Source organism: Adelges cooleyi, unplaced genomic scaffold (genome assembly GCF_023614345.1).
Source record: "Adelges cooleyi isolate 19-005CV unplaced genomic scaffold, UGA_ACOO_1.1 ACOO_flye_CR_arks_rails_tigmint_CR_PRNA_651, whole genome shotgun sequence".
Classification (NCBI taxonomy): Eukaryota; Metazoa; Arthropoda; class Insecta; order Hemiptera; family Adelgidae; genus Adelges; species Adelges cooleyi.
Genome location: NW_026096352.1, coordinates 13193491 through 13213919, shown reverse-complemented (window position 1 = coordinate 13213919; position 20429 = coordinate 13193491). Strand labels below are relative to the sequence as shown.

Sequence of the window (20429 nt, the reverse complement as noted above, 5' to 3'; positions counted from 1 at the left end):
GGTAAGAATTGTAAGTTTGACGTTTGTGCTTAGTATGTCCAGTGTATTGAATGTGTATACGAATAAATTAATTAATTAAAAAATGTGTAAGGTTAATGTAATTTTGTGATAAAATGTGAGAACTGAAACTAAAAAAACCAATTCAGATTTAATTGTCTTTATTATAATGACTTTTTAATTATGAAGTATATGCTGACAGTAGAATACTGTGAAAAATACATATATTTGAATAATATTTGTGGAAATAAAATTTCGCTTGCCTGAATTGTTACATTGTTATGTGTACATTATAATTTTTAATTAAGAGTACAATACAAAAAATGAATTTATTAATTTTATAAGACTATATTATTATATCTGAGTATTTCATTATCCTTGTTTTATTGTAATACTATACGACAGAGCTTAATTTAATCGCAGTTTTTCCTTTTTTGTTGCTTAAAAATGGTTTTCAACCTTCATAATGTTAGCAGCGTAACCTCAGCAGACATTAATTTAACTTATTCAACAAATTGGATAACATTTTGGTAGTTTGCTAGAGATTGTTTGGAGAAGAACGAAGTTTTGTTGGACCTTATTTTCGCCACTAGAGCTTTTTTAAAGTTTGTACTGCTAATTTTACTCTAACAGTGCGACTTTTTGTTGGTGAGTTTTTTTTGACAAAAATATTGTAATTGATTTGTTGGATTTAAATTATCACTCGACATAATAATAAGTTATAATAATTTGTATAACAAATAATTGTTATAACATTTAGATGGATAATTTTGGTTGCCTTGTCAGTCGATCATTTTCATTCATATTTTTGACTAATTTTAAGTATAATTATTGACTTATGGGATGTTCAACAAAGATTTAAATAGTTTGATTGTATTCTAGATAAATTTTGATTTTAAAATATTTATCTTAAATACTCAATTTATTGTAGACAGCAAAGTATATTTTATTTTATAATAAGTAAAAACAAGTATTGAAAACTTTACCATATTAACATAGGAAACAAAATAATTTCTGAATTTTATTTGTATAATATTATGATAACGTTTTTAATCTGTGAGAAAAAACATGTTATAAAAAAAACCAGCACAGTGATAAAATTGTTTTTAAATAAAAATTCTGATGTTAATTTTTATATGCTAAAAAATAATAAAACATTATTTAAAAATAAATATTTTAATTCATGCATTCTAAGTAGTAAAAATTGTGTCAGGCTTTTTGGTCTAAGACGTCAAAAACAGTCTGCTTTCAATATTTTTAAGAGAAAAAATATAAGCAATATTCGACGAAAAAACGTTTTTAACAATTTAAATTACGTTAACTAATTTATATAGGTTTTAGAGTATGAAATTTCATTTGGGTTGTAAAATGGGAATGAGGATGTCACCTCGCATACATAAGAGGACTTCCTACAGCCTACATCATGCATTGACCTTAGATTTTTTATTTAAATATCTTGACACTTTCACAGTTTTTGTGGTAGTCTGAACTCGATACATACATGTTAAAAATATCGGCTCTATCCCAAACATTTTAAAAGTTATGACTTTTATTGGTTATATAAGTGGAACTTACTTTATACCTTTTGACCTTGATAAGATTTTTATTTTGGCTTCGTTACCATGGCAATTTATATTTTTTTGGTTCCCCGTGATTTTGTTTCTAGTATAAGTAGAATTCGTTTTTGAGGAAGTAATGTGCCAATGATTTGGCAACGTTTTTTTCAGTACAGATAAAAAAAAAATACTAACATTTTATATTATATCACTAGAAAACACAATAATACAAATTATGTTCATGTAGCTGATCAAAGCACTATGTAAAAGAGCATTTCCGTAAGTGTGGTTGCATCACATTTTATTTTGCGGAGTTACAAACAAATGCAGTTATTTTCCGGGTTATTTGTCCAACGTATAAGGAAACTCTGATATTGCGATTGATTTAGACAAATTCAATAACACTGATAAATGTACTCTAAATATTTTGTAAAAAAGTTTGACAGCAAAAATTGCTTCTCCTAAACCCTTAAAAGGTGTCGTATTTTTAATTATAATTTGTGTACCATAACTATTATTATTTAACGAATATATAATATTATGTTTTAATGAAATATGGTGCCTCCTTTGTTCTAAGTAGGCGTATTTCCGGTTTGGTCTAAATGGGTTTAACTTAAGATGTTTAAAAAGTTATAACTTTTTGTTTATAACATTAATAGCCAACGCACAAATAGGTAACAGATAACAATAATTATATTGCGTACGAGTTCAATAATATTATTTTTTTAATTCTTGTAATCTATTGTCTTTAAAAAATGTGTAGTTATTTTCAAATATGGTTCGTGTTTATGTACAGGACAGCTACATATTTATTGTCATGTCTTAAGTTTTCAATATTACAATAGGGCGTTGAAATAATAACAAATATTTATTTTTTTTGCTCGGAAAAAAACGCACAGTTTAAGCCAACACCATTATGCTATGTAGTTATTATAATTTATGAATTGTCGCGAAAAAACAAATATTGTCAGTAATTTAAAAGATGTAGGCTGATAAGATGTCAGTAAAAACCATATTTTGTAATATCAATATTATCACAGCTTTGCGCCGAAGCTTAAAACGTAATACGTACATCTTGTTTCGGCAACGGCAGCTGTTGCTCGGCGTGTTTTTGTATTCAATCAAACGAAAAACATGCCAAAAAATAAATAATATAAAATAATATTTTTGTGTGAACACTGATATGGTTATATTATGGATTAGGCAAGACGATTTCATAAATGACGCAAGTAGTTGTTGTTGAGAATTACTAATTCCGGGTTTCATAAAAAATGTATACATTTAATGCACAAATTAAACATCTTCTATTGGCTAAATAAACCTTTAATAAACGTTTAGGTAACTCACCTAGACTTCTAAGATAAAATCGTTATTGTTGTTAGTGCGTTGTATCACTTTTTCCCTCATTGGCCAACTAGGTGTAACTTTTTCTCACACTACTTCCAGCCATTGTTTATGAAATGTGTTACTCTTTATTTACTTAAAAATAAATAATTTGTGATAAAAAGCAAGTTAAAAAAGTACATATAGGTTAGGGTGTACCAAAAAAAATTTTTTTTGTTCTTCTCTTGACATTATGTTCTTTGGGGTAAAATAATATTTCCCTATTTTTCAGATTTTTTAAATTATTTTTAGAGGTTGCGAGCATCAGTTTTCCAAAAAAATATTTTTTTTTAGTTTTAAATTTTTTTAAGGTATAAATATCAATTTTAAACAAATGTTGCTTGTATACAAAATCATCATTAGAAAAAGAGGAATAAGCCATATTTTTTTTTTTACAAAAAAAAACTACTATTCAACTAATTTAGGCCTTAGAATGTAAAATTTGCGAAAACATTGATATATATACCCTTAATAGTACCCTAAAATATTATTTTTAGGGGTATACATTTTTTTAAACTTATTCCTCATTTAGTTGTGAAGAATTCCGATTTACTTGTTTAACACATTATTCTAATTTTTTTGGTACACTCTATTACAGGTCAATAAGATTTTGTTGGATAATGAGATATATTTAATTTATGTTTTTTTATTTAGACTCGAACTTACAAATGCCGTGACTTGTTTTTAACTCAAAACGTACGCTTTGTATTCATTGTACTTTTTTTGTGTCACTAACCTACCATATTTATATGAAATATAAATTATTTATGATTCACAAAATTATTTATTTAATAGTATTTAGGAATATGACATGTTTTTTATGTATTGATTTTGAATATCTAAATGGATTACTCAAATGACGCAATTCAGTTAAGATAATATCAGCATCTGCAAAATAATTGCAACTATTATGACTAATTTTTTAAAGCCTACAAATGAGGGCAGATAAGTATATTACTTATTTCGAGGATAAAAGCAATTAGAATTATTTTGGCGGAAAATTCGATTCGATTATATTTATTAGTAATTTATGTTAAAGTATAAGTATTTAGAAAAAAATATGAATATTATTATTTATTAAATGAAGTGTAGCATTTATTTAAAAATAAATTTAAAAACGTAAAAGCAAAATATTAATGTAAATAGGTGTTGTTAATGTCGTAACGTGGAATATAGAAATTATATTTCTTTAAAAATGTTTACTAATTAAATACCCCGAATTTTAGTTGTGAATCGACGGAGTCATTTTTGGTTTGTAGTATGTTCTATGTAGTTTCGATACTTCTTAAATTGACTGTTTTCTTTGAGTTCATCTCTGATGTCATCAGTCAATTCCATTACCGAATGAGCTACTTCAAAAAATTGGCCGTCGCTGAATATATACCGCAAATACGCTATATAAGCTTGAACACTAAAGATAGCATCATCTATAGGTTTATTTCGAGTCTTACCAAGAAAAGATGGAATCTTGACGACAATTTCGGTGAAAACTTTTACCCTGTTAAACGAACCAGGGGAGTTCACGTCGTCCAATATAATCGGTGACTCGGTGTTACAGCCTAGCTTAGTCAAAATCGAAGCCAGCTCATTATTTATGTTATCTATGACTGTATTTCTAGCCTCTTCTTCTAAACTTTCTGACTCGTAGTACGCGAGTACGTTTTTAAAGAAGTAATCTTCATTTAGACATACGAAATCTACAAATTCCTTTAAATTGCTTTTGTATATATTCATAAGTTTGATTTTCTCCTCTGCGGTCTCCTCTTCCAGTTGTTGCATGTAGAATAAATGTTTACACGTTATCCGCATAATGATCGCCTTTAAAAAGTCGACGAACATGTGCTGGTACTTGCCAATATTTATGATTCCCTTTAAACCAGTGTTTTTGGCATCGGCTAGGGCATTTTTTAGACTTTCAAGCGTGTCAGCCCATTGTGCCATTCCACCGAAAACATACACAAAGTTGTTCATCGCCTTGTCCCTAGTTACTAAATCGTAGAAATACAAAAATCTGTAATCGATTTTATTTGCATCGCTATATTCGACACCGTAATAGATGTTTTTCTCTACAATATCATTATACAAAGCCATTTTATTGTTTTGTATAATGTCCATTATTTGGGCGCGACCATTTTTGCTCCTCTTCGCCTTTCTATACTTGTTAATCACTTCGCACTTGTCCCACTTCATGTTATAAACGTTCTCCAGTAGACAATGATTTTTAGTGTACTGTTTCACGTAGGCTTCGACAAAATTGTGCATGTCCAGGTTCGATTTTTCCATTTTCTTATCTATGTTGGCATTTGTTGTGGGAAGCTCGTTGAAATAACTTTGAATTTTGTGCGCGTACATGAATATCAGCAATAGTTCATTCAACTGTAAATCTTTGAATCGGAATAACGTATTAACCATTATCGACGCTTCCGCTTCATATGAAATTATTTTGACATTAACATCTTTCCTGTGCACCGCGAGCAAGAAGTCTTTGGTCATCTCCATGTGTAACTGTGAGTGAAATAAATACCCGCATTTGATTTGTCCGATCTTATATAATTCAATACGTTTTAATCCGTCTTCGGATACACCAGACACATCATACTCCTCTTCCACGGGATAGCCAGTTTTAATTTGTTGTAATTCCAGTAACCTCTTTTTTATCGGCGATCGCTCATTTTCATTCGAAGGACTGTCGGAGCATCTAATGACTTTCAAAACGCATAAGCCGATCAGCGCAATCGATTTGAATAAATTGTACATTTTCAAAATGACGTGAACCGTGTGCTAGAGTGTCTGCTACACTAATCAAACGACGGTGGTGTGTTAAGTGAACTTTTGCTTCAGATTGCCTTAAATAATAATTGTAAATCAAGTAAATAACAAATTTACTGATATCTGTTAACAGAATAATTTTTTTTCTGTAGATTTATCAAAGTAAATATAACGGTATGAGAGCGAACTGACAGCGAAAATGGATAATTTATCTTTCAGAATAATAAAAAAATGGGCGTTTCCCTACAAACGCATCGTTTAAGTGCACTTTTGTTACACTGTGAGTTTAACATACACAATACAAAGGTTAACGAAGGTTCATTTCAAAATTTTTTCTTATGTCTTTGTGGGGCTTATCAAATACAGGTTTATGAGATCAGACGTAAACACATAATTTTAGGCACATTATCGAATGCACAATGATTTCATCGATATTATAAACTTCTATCTACCGCAGATTCATAAAGCATGCGACCCGTGAAAAAAAAATGGTTGTATATGGTAGATTGTTGACAAATGGATTTTTTAGGTAGTCAAATAACCATTTTATACATAGTTACTTAGAATAGTCATTACTTATGTTATAATTCATAACGATCAATAAAAGAAAAAAAAAATTGTATGTAATTTTTGTTACAGTAAATTTTATAAAAATAACAGGCGTCATAGTTTGTTCGTTGAATTAAATTTTCTTGCCAAATTTTAGTTTGGATATTTAATATTTTATCCTTAGGTAACTGTAATCCTGATTTACAGAAATCAAAGGATTTTAACGTTAATGTTCATTTGAATAACATTGTTGGATGTAGTTCAGTAGCTAGTTAGTTATTTTTTACCTAATTTCTGATAAGCTTATTGATAACCGCTGTCTGCTGTAAAAGGCTACGGTGTTGATTATTAACTATCAATATACTACAGCGGCTTTGGTTTGAATTCTTAAAGGCATCACTTTTTTTTAACATTTCATAATATAGACATGATTTAAACAAAATTTCATTTATGCCTTACGTATGTATAATTGATTTCTGACATGAAGAAATATATATAAGGGTCCTGATGCCGACAATTTTAGTGGCAAACTATGGGCAATTTTTTAATTTCTATTATGTCAACTTATTTTTAGCTTTACTTTTAGTATCATTTTTGTTACACTAGTTGTAGCTATTTTTGTGGTGAAAATTAACTTAACGAAAAAATAATGACGTCTTGTAGAGTAATTGGATTTTGATAACTATTTTTGTGTTTGAAAGTGAAAGACATTTTACAGTCATTAAGTTACAGTTATTGGACTTTGAATTTTGATTACATTACTAAAATAATTTTAAAATAACAGGTTAAATTTTTTTGCAAAACGGTCATATTGAAACTCTTATTACGACCTATATAATTAAAATGTTGAAACTCGAAGTTCTATGAGAGTTATAGAAAGTTTTCTTTTTTCAAACGAAAAAAAATATCGACAAAATGGTATTATACTTATTTAACCAAAAATATTGTTTTGTAAGATATGTTATTGTCAAAAAACGCATCTGCTCAAGCCGCCTAAAGAGTGTTTGTTAATCAAACCGCCTTATTTACTTACCTTACACAATAGATTGTTTGTTTTGACTTTATTGAAAAAATACGCGGTACACTTAGACTGTATACGGGATTTAAGGTACTATATTTTCACCTTCAAATGTATATATTTGTTCAAATATAAAAAAACAACATAAGAAATTTTCGCCCAATCGTTACAACTGAGCGTTGTGTACTTCATTAAATCGGTTTCATACTGAGCACATTAAAGTGTCGATTTGACGTATATTATATTATTATACTTGTTGAATGCAAATTGCCGTTCGTTCTACAATAGTAAATCTGTTCGTTTCTCGTTGTAAGATGCATTTTTCGAGGTTTTTCATCATTTTTACCGTCGCGGCTTGCGCTCAACATTTAGCACATTGCATATCTTCGGCCGAACAGAGGTCGAAAGCTGAGCACGAGACAAAGGTAGCGGAGCTAAAAATTCTCAAGGGCTATGATACCGGTCACGAGAATACCAAAGAGTTTGCTTACTCCACAGCCACGACCGATGAAATTCAAAGCGAGATCGACCGGGTATACCATGAACTCAAGTGCTCTTGCCTGTTCAACGCCCAGGTGCACATGAATCTGACTGAAAATCTATTGAGGTACGGCGGAGTTCTTGAAACCCGCACAAACAGTATAGTTTGGTACGAAAAGATTGCCAAGAGAATGGTCAACATTTTTCTGGCCGCTAACAACGACGTACCGATGGATGAGATATGGATGTTGTACTGTTACGCTTATGATGTGGAATCTTTTTTCATGTTGCCGTTGTTCGTCGAAGACATGCCGTACATAAATGACATAATGACCATGCACGACTTCGTGGTGGAACGCCTCGAAGAGTTTACGAAAACCGAATGCGACCAGGGCAGCAGATTTGACGTTAAACCGCCGGAACAGAGTGAAGATTACCCTGACTTGTGGTTGCAGGCGATTTCAAAAAATAAGAAGACTATAGATAGTTTGTTACTCCGCAACGCGTTCCACAATAGCAGAGTCAAAGACTTGTTCGACTATAGCACTTTGTTCTTCAACACCGTTCCCCTTCACGACAAAACAATAAATCATTTATTATCCGTTTTCGCCGGACCGATGAGTTGGAAAGGCACCATAGAAACACTGTACGATGCCAACTACGAGGCCAGAAAGGCATTAGGGTTGAACAGTATAGCATACATTGGCACGTATCAATGCGCGTTCGTCGATTTACTGAAAACCATCGTGTTGCAGATATTATGGAGACACATGCTGTACTTGAACAGTATCAGTGCCGAAACACTTTCAGAGAATTACATGGCATTTATATCGCAAATTAAACAGTTGTTAGTCGAGTTCTCCAACCTAGTTGGTCTGAGTCAAGACGATTCTATTGAAAATGTCATTAAATTCTTTAACTCGCACGATTTTACTGTAGAAGACGCGAATAGCGTCATCGGCGATATCAAGCAAGAACTAATGGTGCTTTCTAAGACATTAAATTTTAATGTTACAGAACCCACCAATTTAGATACTGCCACCAACTCCAAGTCGTTTGATAGCATAAAAATGTTCGCAAACACAAACCTCAGAATAAACTGTTCAAAGTTAACAAGACACCATCCTATAAACGATACCATTTTAACTCTAGACGTTTTTGTAAGATATTTGAAGGATAAGTTTGTAAAGAACCCCGTTTTCAAAACTGTCCGATCGTTTAACAAAATGACAAAGGCTTTGAAGCAAAAAATGGGATTTTTTACTAACTGAACATTAATGCTGTTTTTAATATTTCATAATTGTTTCGAGACGTTAATAGTGCATCACAATATTGTTAAAGGTTATAATGAACTTATTGTACAATTTTAATTGTTATTACCTATTAAAAAATTTACATAAATAATAGTTGCGTTATTATAATAATTAATAATTAAATAATACAATATTATGCAACACTCATATGATAATACAAATAATAAAACATATAAATGATAATATTTTAATGTATTGATTTTTCCACGTAATTATTAGACAATGATTATTGGCTGTGTCTATATAACTATATGCATGCAAATTGCAATTGGCTGTGGCGGAGATAACGAAATCGAGAAAAGACGATTTCCGTGTTTCCAATATCTCATGAATAAATTATATAAAACGATATTATTAGTATTACAAACATTTCATGATATTTTGGTAATAGCGAAAAAAACTGCTCCACGTGTTTAATAAGAATTCGAAAAGAACTTTGAAAAAGATGTAGTGAGCCAAGCCGAATCGGATTTAAAAAAAACTCACGAGCCAGGTAGACCTATTTTTTTTTTAGATTGTACAATTTTTATAAAGACTTAAAAAACAAGAAATGACAAATGTTAAAAAAAAAATCTGAGGCGATAACAATAAATCGCGTATTTTTAGAATCCGAAAAAGCCGATCGAAACTGGATTTTTCAGAATGGTCGTAGAGACCTAATTTTTTAGCAGTTGTTAACTAAGTACTATAGTATATACAAATACACAGTTTTCATTTATAACATTTTTTGAAAGGCCAACTACTATTATTTTTACCTTTAAAAATACTCTATATTTAATCAAATTTTTAAGGTATTAAAAAAAATATTTAGGAAAAGTTATATACGTTTCATTATAGCATATTATCCAATTTAGTTATAATATATTGCTACCCCACTTCCCCCCCTTTTTTTCTGGTGAAAAACATTTAAAAACAATCATTTTTATTTATGGTTTTTGTATGAAATTCAACTCTACAAAAAAAGAGTATTAAATAGTATTCGCCAAACCGGCATAAAAATATACTATAAGGTATACTAAAACAAGAAAAAAAAATCAGCTGCAACTACTTGCAATTAAAGTGAAGGTGTTAGTTTAAAACTAAATAATTGTTATAATTGAGGCACACAATACAATAGTTATATAAATGAACAGATAAAAATATGAATTTAAAGTTGATTAATTACAAATATTTTTGTTACCTAAATAATTGATTATAAAACTAATACAATATTTGATTTCACTGACGCCAAAAACATAAGAATATATATTATGCAACATATGAAGTTTCTTTTAAACATAAAATCCTGTGACCTAAGTCACTTAAACTTCTAAAATACGGTTTTTATTTAAAAACATATTTTATATTTGAATTCGGTGACTCCGAAAACATACAATTTGATATGCAGCTTGACATATTTTTAAAATTTTTAAAAAATTCCCCCCTTACCCCCTAAGTAGGGGGATGATTCAAAATATTATTTCAAATCTGAATTCAATGACCCCAAAAACATATAATTGGATATGTTGTTTTGTTTTTTAATCAAAATTTTAGGAGATATTAGTTTCGATCGTCTTTTTTGGATTCTAGACCACTGCGTGAGTCGTCGGTGACTATTATAAATAATATTATTGTAAAAAGCGTTGTTTTTTTGTTTCGTTTTACGAACTTCAAAGTTAAACGTCTGTCATCGCTGTTAATGTAAATATTTTTGTAAAAAACACTTTGTCAATAGTAAAAAAAAAATAAACTATACGATTCGTCGAATTAGAACGATCTTTAGTTAGCTTTATCGACAAAACCTAATCTAACCAGGAAACAAAACCCCAATAGGCCAATTCCACATACGGTGTATGCCTAAAGGATATTATGCAAGATTTCCGGTTAGTTGGGACGTACAAAACGAGAACCGTGTTGTCGGTGTTGTTTGCAAATCGTGGCTAATAAGAAGTATTTGTTTTATATTGTGCGGTGGAAGATTCATTTTCAATATTATTTTTCCGTTGAAAGTTCAACGCTCTTTGCGGCTGTGCATTCGTGTTAAAACCGATGCTCCTTTTGATTTGAAAGATTTCGAATTGTCCAAGTATTTTTACAGTACAAACAGAATCGTCCGCTCTGCCAAAACCCAGCAATGAGATAATCCGAAATTTTCCACTAGACGACACTATTCTAAGCGGTATGGTGTTTATTGGATATTTGAAAAAATACATAGGCAAGTCATTTGTATTCCTTGTGATCCGTTCGTTTAACAGGGCAGTCAGGAACATGACGCACATAAAAAGTCATTACTAATTAAGTATAGCATAGTTAATTATAAGAATTTGAACACACACCATGTTTATATTATCTGTATCTGTGACAAAAAAGACAATTTAAAACAAAATACACACGATCATTGAATAGAAAAAAACCTTATGTCTTGAATTTGACTAGAGTATTCTTAAAGATTGTAAAAAATTGTACTTGAATTCCGAACATTACAGAATCATAGGCGTGCGCACTGGACGATTATACTTTTTCTTTCGTAAATTAAGTACTGTAATTAAAATTAAGTTAGTAAAAATGTGGTTCTTGGTTGAAAAAAAAGTTATCCCAGCTACAAATTAAAAAAATGATTTCCGGTTCATATGTTGTTTATTGTGTATTTAAAAGTTTAAATGTATGATTTACACTAAAATACTTATAAATACCGTCAAATAATTTACAATACAAAATTCAATAGCTTGATTTAATTATCTTTTTTTTTGAGATTTTTCCTTAATAAAAAAAAAAAATTTACTACAGATTTTTTAGAAAATTGCATATGTTGTAGTTTAATTCTAGATTGTAATTCAATCTAATTTTTAAATCTTAATACCTTAAACTGTACTTGAAAATTTTAAATGTGAAATAAAGTAAACATTTCTATCCCTTCTAGGAGAAAGGGTTTATGATATTTTTTGGATTGTCAATGTTTATCGGTAGTACTAGGTTTAAGGAATATTCTATACAAATTTGGAACTAATTCGAATATTTTTAAGAAAGTTGTAGAGCATCGTAATTTTAAGTTGAAACGTATGTAAATTTTTTTGGTGTTTTTCTGGATTTGATGGGGAAGGGGTGAATTTTTAATTTGTTTGCCCATTAAAGTAAACTTGAAACTTCAATAGTAAAAAATGGTAAAAAAATAGTAATCCGATAATGAGTGATTCACGATAAGTGGATTACTTTGTACATTTGTTGAGTGTTTTTTTTTTAATCGTGACTTTTTTTAATGTTTGGCCTAAAAAGTATCTTTTAGGCACACTTTCTGTTCTTTGTTCTTGCTTAAGACATCGTGAGTCTAGACACAAAAAAAAAAGTGATAATAATAAAAAAACATAGATATCATTGTAAAAATATACCTTCTCAACTCTTAAAATCATAACTTGCGTTTAAAGTACTATAATTCGACGATGTGTCACATATATTTTTTTATGTTGTGGGTCAGTGGGTGGTAACAACCCGTATTTTATTAGATATTGTTAATTATTTCAGAAGTATGCTGAACGGCGCGTGCAATTATCTGTCTATATATAATATATCTATATATATATATATATATATTTTATATAGACACTTTATAATGGCGAAAACAGCTGTAACCACCTGACACCAGAGCGTCCCCGGCAAAAGTTGCAAATCAATAGTGTCGACATAACTCGGTATAATAATAGTAAGACAGAACTCACAAGCAGTCAGTATAATAATGTGCTTGACTAACGCTGCTACTCAATATTGACTTGTTAATTTAGTGTGCATTAATATTTTAATTTGTCTAATGTTTCACTAATACGGTTAGGTCATCGTTACATCGTTTTTTTTTTGTAAATTACCTATTATACAGCTGTAAGTAAACTTTTTGTAATTTATCATGTTATTGATACCTACCAAAACGCCAAATGTTTCTATAATAAATGTCTACACATTAATTTGAATAGGTGTAACAAAAATAACACGAGCAACAGGTTTTTTTAATAGATAATATTTGTTTTTTGATCAGTGTTTAACGTGGTTATTCGCATAGGTTGATGGATAGTATTCAAAACAAATAACCGCTTGACCTGACCAGAGCCGCGAGGTTGCTGCCCTGAAAGTTTTGGAAGCCCAGGGCAAGCCTGACAATTAACGCAATACAGGTGGTTTTTTTATAGTGGGCCTATCAATATCTCACTGAGTTTAATTATTAATAATTTAATTTTTTTTTCATAGTTATTTTTTATAACGCGATCTCAATTTTCCGCAAATTTGTATGTTTCTACCCTCCTCCCAAATTAGTATTTTTGATAGCAACTTTTGAAACTTCAATGGTAACGTACATATTTTATTAACTTTTTAAATTAAGAATATTTTACCAATAATTTCGACTGGTTGATAACCAGTTTCAAACCACCATTTTTAAAGTTATAAGAGTTTAAAAGTTAGGACGGGAGGGGAAGTGCGCGCAGATAAAATTAACACTACATTCCACCTTTATTCCTGCCCTAAACTTGAAACTACATTCTACAATAACTTCAAAAATAGTTATCCAAAACTGGTTATCGACTAGTCAACATTTTTAGTACGCTATTCTCAATTAAAAACATTAATTTAAAGTATGCGTTACCGTAAGTTTCAAAAATTGATATAAAAATAATTAGTTTAGAAAGAGGAGGTAAAAACGTAAAAATTTCAAAAAAATTGAGATCAAATTATATGAAAAAAAAAATTAAATTAATAACTAAACCCAGTGAGGTATTGAGTGGCCGATAATAAAAAAAAATATATGTACCTAGGTGTTAAGCCGACCCCTCTTCAATACAATAGTCAAACATAGGTTATAAGTTTGAAAGACTTGAAAATTTATATGAAAATTGTTCAGTAAATATATATCGTTTTGGATTTGTTACAATAAGTTTTTTAGTGTTAAAATGATTGTGCCTTAACCCGAAAATGGAAAACTAAATTATGACTTTGGCTAAATGTAGATTTTAACTTTGATATAGGTATATATATGGGGCATTATAAGTCAAACAGCGCAGTCATTTTTTAAAATTTGTTTTATGTACTTCTTTTGGTCAAATATGAGACCTTCAATTTTTTTTTTTTAATAATGAAATTTTTTTTTGAAAATCTGAAAAAATGTATAATTTTTTTTTATTAAAAAAAAATAAAACATGTTTTGGTAAAATTTGATTTTTTGCATATTTTGAGAGTAAAAAGTGAAAAATGTACCCTACGAATAAAATTGAAAATGAAAATTTTCAGAAGTTGAAAAAAAAATTATAATTACTTGATAAGTTAGGAATAAAACTCCGGCCCATTCCCGTTATTAGACAAAAACATTTGATTTGGATCGCTGATTTTCTGATAAAAATTTCCAAATTTTCGGTCGAAATCGATTTTTTATGAAAAATATCATAAAAAACCTCCATTTTAGGGATAAATATGAGTGCTTAAAATTTCTAAAAATCCAAGGTCTTATATTAGACCAAAAGTTCATAAAACAAATTTCAAAAATTGTTGAGGAGGTCGGGCCGATATATTATATAATATATAATTAAGTACAAATCTAACGGAAAATGTGAATTTTTATTAACGTGGAATTAGGAATATAATCAGTTTTACTTTTTAATTTCAAGGGGTTGCGGTCAACATCAGTTGTTATCACAAACTTGTAGACTGTACTTTATCATTTGAAATTGTTTTCGCCGGTGAGCAAAAATTGTGACGAACGCTTCAATTATTTTTTGTCAAAATTTTATCACTTTCATAAACCAAATATTACTTTTGTATTATTATATTATTCTCATCGCACCTACCCCTCGGAAATTCCGAAGTACCAACTCCCAAAAGGAAATAGGATTATTGTACTCCTATGCAAATTGTTAACGCTCGTAAAAAAAAAAACAATACACCTATCTCAGATCTCCGTGTCCGTTACTAAATGCAATGGAAAAAATTCAAACTGATTTTACCGCTTTCAAATTGTTCGATTTTTACAATTGTCAATAGACCTCAAGCAAGACCACAGCATAGACTAAATTTTAATTTTTATCTTTTCTGTGGCGAGACGTCCATTGGTTATTGTTTCCTTGTTTGTTGATAATTTTTTTTTCGTTGATGCTGTCGCCGATCAGCTGATAACGAAGAACACCGCAAATAAATTGATAAGATTATTTTGTTTTGGGAAAATATGATAAATATGATCTTATTGGACGCGTTTGCTGAGTTTATTACGTCAAGTCTGTAGGTCTGTAGTCTGTAGTCTGTAGTCTGTAGTCTGTAGTTTGTAATCTGCATTCAGTTGTCAAACTCGAGTGTAATGATTTATTAACTGCTCCGAACAATTCTCGTTAATTACATTTAATGATGTATTCATGAACAATGTGCTTATTGGCAATGTTCTTTAGAGAAATAAGGTAAGACTCGATGTGCACTTGCAAATTACCGATGAACTATAAAAGTCACCTCTTCCTAAAAGCCATAAAGGTTATCATAATGTATTATGATGTATATATACAGACACATAAATTCATGTACGCATCCTTCACTAATAATGGACCATAGTAATTAAACGTTTAATGTATGTGTATATGTTTTTTATTAGCCCCTTACACAATACAATAAAATACAGTTATTATTTAGTACATTTTTGATTTTACTATTTTTATTTTAGTTAAATTTTTTTTGTTTTGTAGGTAACACATAAGAAATGACAAGCTTTGAGTTGTAAGCGAAGTTGACATAACAAAAAAAATCAAAACAGCCAACAATGTATTCGGACGATCAGGTGTATATTGGCTTTTTGATTCTGTCATTTTTATTTAGTTTTTTATTCAGAAAAGTCAAACATAAAAATATCAAACAATGGCTATCTACCGTTTTCGGAGTGTTAATCGTGCTATCCGTTTCGGGCTATCATGTTTTCCATCCTATTTTTTGTACCCTAGTCAATTCAATACTAATACAAGTCGACAAAAGGTTTGAAAAAATTACTATACTATGCTGTACAACAGAGCGTTTGAAACCATGTAGTTCAATAATTTTTTTTTCCTTAGGAGATGTCACATACTTAGTTTTATATTTACTTTTGGATACCTGGTTTTTTTCCGGACAACAACATACTTTGGTTTTCCATACCCGCCTGCTCATGCCAACTTGATACAAATGATGTTAACTTTGAAGGTGAATACATTATTGCTCATGCTTATTCGACCTCAGATATAATAATAATTGTTTTGTTTTTGGCTGTGATTAGTTGGTCGGCCTATCATTTGAAGTCCATGACAGTTACCAGATTTTGTTAGAATCAAAGGATAAAGATGTTGAAGCTAAAAAAAAGTTTAAAATTATTAATCAACCTAGTATTTTGGAGGTTTTTCATTACAGTTTTTGCTACATAGGAGTATTGACAGGTATATTTAGAATATTGCTTTAGTTTTACTTTTATCAATCATTTATCATTTAATCATACTAAACAGGGCCGTACATCACATATCGTACATACTGGGATTTGTTCAATCGACAACACTGGCAAAAGGCTGCATATTCTGATTTGTTGTGGGAAAAATTACGAGTTATTCCACCATTGATAATATGTTATTTCATTACATTTTGGTTATTTCCATTGAGTGTAAGTACAAACATAATAAGTTGGCAGTAGCTTATAAACATTTTTATTACCTTTTTAATTTACGAAATATTAATTTTACAATAATTACTATTATCTATTCTAAATTGCTTTGTGTTGGTACATTTTTTTCTAATATTTCTTTAAACTATAAAACTTATTATTATTATTATTTTTATCTCTTAAATCGGATAACAATTTGTGTTTACCAATACAGTAAATTATGAAATTTAATTATTTAATTGGTTATAATAATTAAATAATTATAGTTAAATAATTAAAAAAAAGTGCTATAAATGCTTAATTGTATTTATTATTAAATTAAATGATTTAATTTGTTGAAACCTAACATCATAAGTAATTTAAAACACTTTAAATTGCTATTACTATTTAAAATGTATATACTATTAATATTATATTTTTTTAATAAATTATAGGAATTCAATAACGAATCATTTTATACAGCCACGTCGTTATTGTACAGAATATGGTATATGTACACGTCATTTTTTATATATCGAACACGGATATATTTAGGTTTTATACTTTCTGAGCTTATTTGTATAGCTTCTGGAATGGGTGCTTATCCTGTATCAACTAATCCACAGTCGGGACGTGGACCAACCAAAAATTTTGATGTGATAGAAACGTTTGTTTTTTATTTTAATTAACGTGTGCATTCAAATAGTATTATTACTATTGTCAGTTACATGTTTTTTTTATTTCAATAGGTCATCTGAAGAGTGTTATAGCTTTGAGTGTATTAAGAGTATAGACATCATGAAAGTAGAATCTATCTCAACCGTCCGCGGTGCTACCAGAATATGGAACATGACTGTGCAATATTGGATTGCGGCTTATGTGTACACGAGATTTCCTATAAAGAAATTAAGGTAAAATATGCAATAATTGTTAAGTGTAGTCTTAGGGTCTTGGCCAAAATACTGGGGAAAATGTTATTATGTTTTAAAAACACTAAAAAATAAAAAATAATCCCATTGTCTCATTATTATTAATGTATTTATTATTATATTTTAGAACACTCTCGGCGTTTTGTATCTCAGCTTTTTGGCACGGTATTTATGCAGGATATTATGTTAGTTTATGCACGGTTCCATTGTATTTAGTCATTGAGGATATCTACGACAGACGATATCGAGATTATGCGGATTCAGCCGGGGTAAGTTTTTTTTTTAAAATATCATAATTATCATTTGTTTTAAAATTTATGTATTTGTTTTACATATAGAAACGCATATTGTGGACTTGTCTTTTGTACATAATGAAAATGTTCCAGTTTTCATTTTGGGGTTGCACCTTTCAGCTGCTTCATGTCGACCTTATACTGAAATACTGCCAATCTATTTATTTCCTTCCTTATGTTCTCATAGCTGTTATGTATACATTCACTCGGTACAGTAATTCACGGATAAGTTGACCAAATACAACACAATGGTCAACTTTCGATAACATCAAGAGAGTTCTTAACACGAACCTCGGGTGCTAACTAAACTTTTATTTTATGGTAAAGTTCACCATATTTTTTTAATTAAAATTTAAGTTGTTTATTAAATATATTGTGTTAATATTATCGTATCAGATGAGCTCTCTACAGTACCAAGTCTTTGTATACTAATGCTGCCTTTGGAATCAAGAGACAAAAGACATTTTTTTACTGTTTTTTTTTTCTATGCATTATTGCATACTACTTTCTTTTTTCTTTATCCATCACATCTATTAATTATTTTAAGTTTTATTTTATCACACTTGAATAGTTTAGTCATGATAGTCTTTAGATTAACAAAGCTTGCAACAATATCTATTGATTTTGTTCTAAAAAATAAAACTGAATCATTTCATTGTAAATAATATTTAATTTTGTAGCTATATAAATATCAATTACACTTGCATCTACCTTTTCGTTTTCAAAAATTAATTATATAAAATAAAAATATTAAGTGTATTTGTGATATTAATCAAACTAGAAGATCTTTAAAATAACTTGAACCTTTATGATAGATTATTAAATAATTAATTATATGTAACGTATATGTTGTTTAAAGAATTTTTAAGTTATATTTAAAACAACCATAAGTCACTTTTTCTAATGTTTGTTTTTTATTTATGTAGGTTTTTGTAAAAACGTATTAAATTAATTTTTTTCTATACATTTTTTTATTTTGTATTTTGATACTGAATTTAATATTGAAAAAAAAATGTTGTTCAATATTTACGCTTAGGGACGTTAAATTTATAAAACTTAATTGGTATTACCATGCATATGATTATGTATTTTTAATAAACAAAATTATAATATTATTTAAGTTGACAGTGTTATGAATATATCTAAAACGTATAACATTTTTGCAAGCATAAGTTATTGAATTTCGGTATCAGGAAATCATTGCCTAATAGTAGCCTGTTAGAAATATAAATTATATGTATATTACAGATGTATAAATATACACGTTAAAGTTCAAGTAATTAAACAGTATAAATCAATCATTTTAATTTTTATTATTTGAATTGGAATTATATTTTTGACATTATTAATCTTAAACGATTTTTTTTTTTGTATTTCAATAACTGTGTATAAAACGTGGATTCCCTAGCTTAAATGATTCAGAATTTAAAAAAAAACCACTCAAATTGCAGAATACAATTCTTTTACATTTATAGCCTATTATTTAAGTATACAGATTTAAAATTTAAGCTCTTTATTAATTAGTTATGTAATAATACATTAATGATAACTGTATACAAATCATCTATATCTGGAAAAATAAGTCAAATTTTTAACAATAAAACATAAAAAAACAGATGTATTATGTTCTTCTTTTGTTCTCAAATAATCAATTCGCCTCAAAAGGTACCCGGTCGGTGTCCAGTGGACAAACTAATCTTATTTTAATTTATTGTCTTAATAAAGTTATTTCTCTAATTTAAAAATTACCAAATTTTTTTTTTCAATATTTAAAATATTAAATTAAAACAAAGTTATAAAGAGATGATGTAGATGGAATTGTTTTTTTGTACAAAACAGTAATGTATGTTTCCTGAAAAATTGTTACATATTTAAATTAAGCAGGTAAATTTTATTCTTAAAATTTTAAACGATTCATTCTGTGTTAATAGTTATAATATGCGAAACTGGACTGCGTTTTATTTACTACCTACTTTTTGTTACCGGTTTAAGTTAATGTTTACTTAAACAGTAATAGTTAATTGTAGGCAACACATAAGTAAAACTTATCTTGTACTAATTTTTTTTTTTTAAATATTTGATTTCCTGTTTTTAACATTGTATACTGAAAAGAAAAACTAATCAAGCTTTATAACTTTATTGATCACTGATTTTTTACTTATAAGTTACAAATTGCTATTAAGCATAACGACCATTTAAAATTTATTAATAAGATACTATGCATTTTTTTAAATAATTTTTCTATAATAGTGGTATTAACGTTATTTAAATAAAGATACATACCAATCAAAAGCGTGTTTGGGTTTTTTATTTTCAACTAACGAACATGTTAAATAACAATTTTTCATCATATATTTTTTCAAGTTACAAATTTAGGTTTGCAAAAACTTTTTTTATTGGTGTATAGGAGTGTGCAATTAAAAAACTTTTGTTTGAACATATTTTAAATCATATTATGCAAACAAACTATAAAAAAGTTTGTGCAGTTCAACTGAACATTAGTTAACTTACCTTAAGATGACGTCATAACCCCAATTTTTAGCGTAAA

General features: G+C 28.9%; 1 protein-coding gene across 5 annotated transcripts; it reads left to right on the top strand.

The window, feature by feature from the left end:
• Positions 1-453: 453 nt before the first annotated feature.
• LOC126844561 (lysophospholipid acyltransferase 7) lies at positions 454-18609 on the top strand. Of its 5 annotated transcripts, none has more exons than XR_007686599.1 (10): positions 454-645; positions 15746-16028; positions 16106-16232; positions 16306-16462; positions 16529-16680; positions 17115-17326; positions 17409-17570; positions 17716-17857; positions 17927-18202; positions 18278-18609. XR_007686599.1 is itself a non-coding variant. In XM_050582848.1 (9 exons), the coding sequence occupies exons 2-9, from the start codon at positions 15820-15822 to the stop codon at positions 18113-18115; spliced, it is 1350 nt and encodes a 449-aa protein (XP_050438805.1). In that variant the 5' UTR covers positions 15252-15466; positions 15746-15819; the 3' UTR covers positions 18116-18609. The 5 variants fall into 5 exon arrangements, 1 of the variants encoding a protein (XP_050438805.1); XR_007686598.1 differs by lacking the exon at positions 454-645 and adding an exon at positions 12849-12914; XR_007686596.1 differs by lacking the exon at positions 454-645 and adding an exon at positions 15252-15466.
• The last annotated feature ends 1820 nt before the right edge of the window (positions 18610-20429 follow it).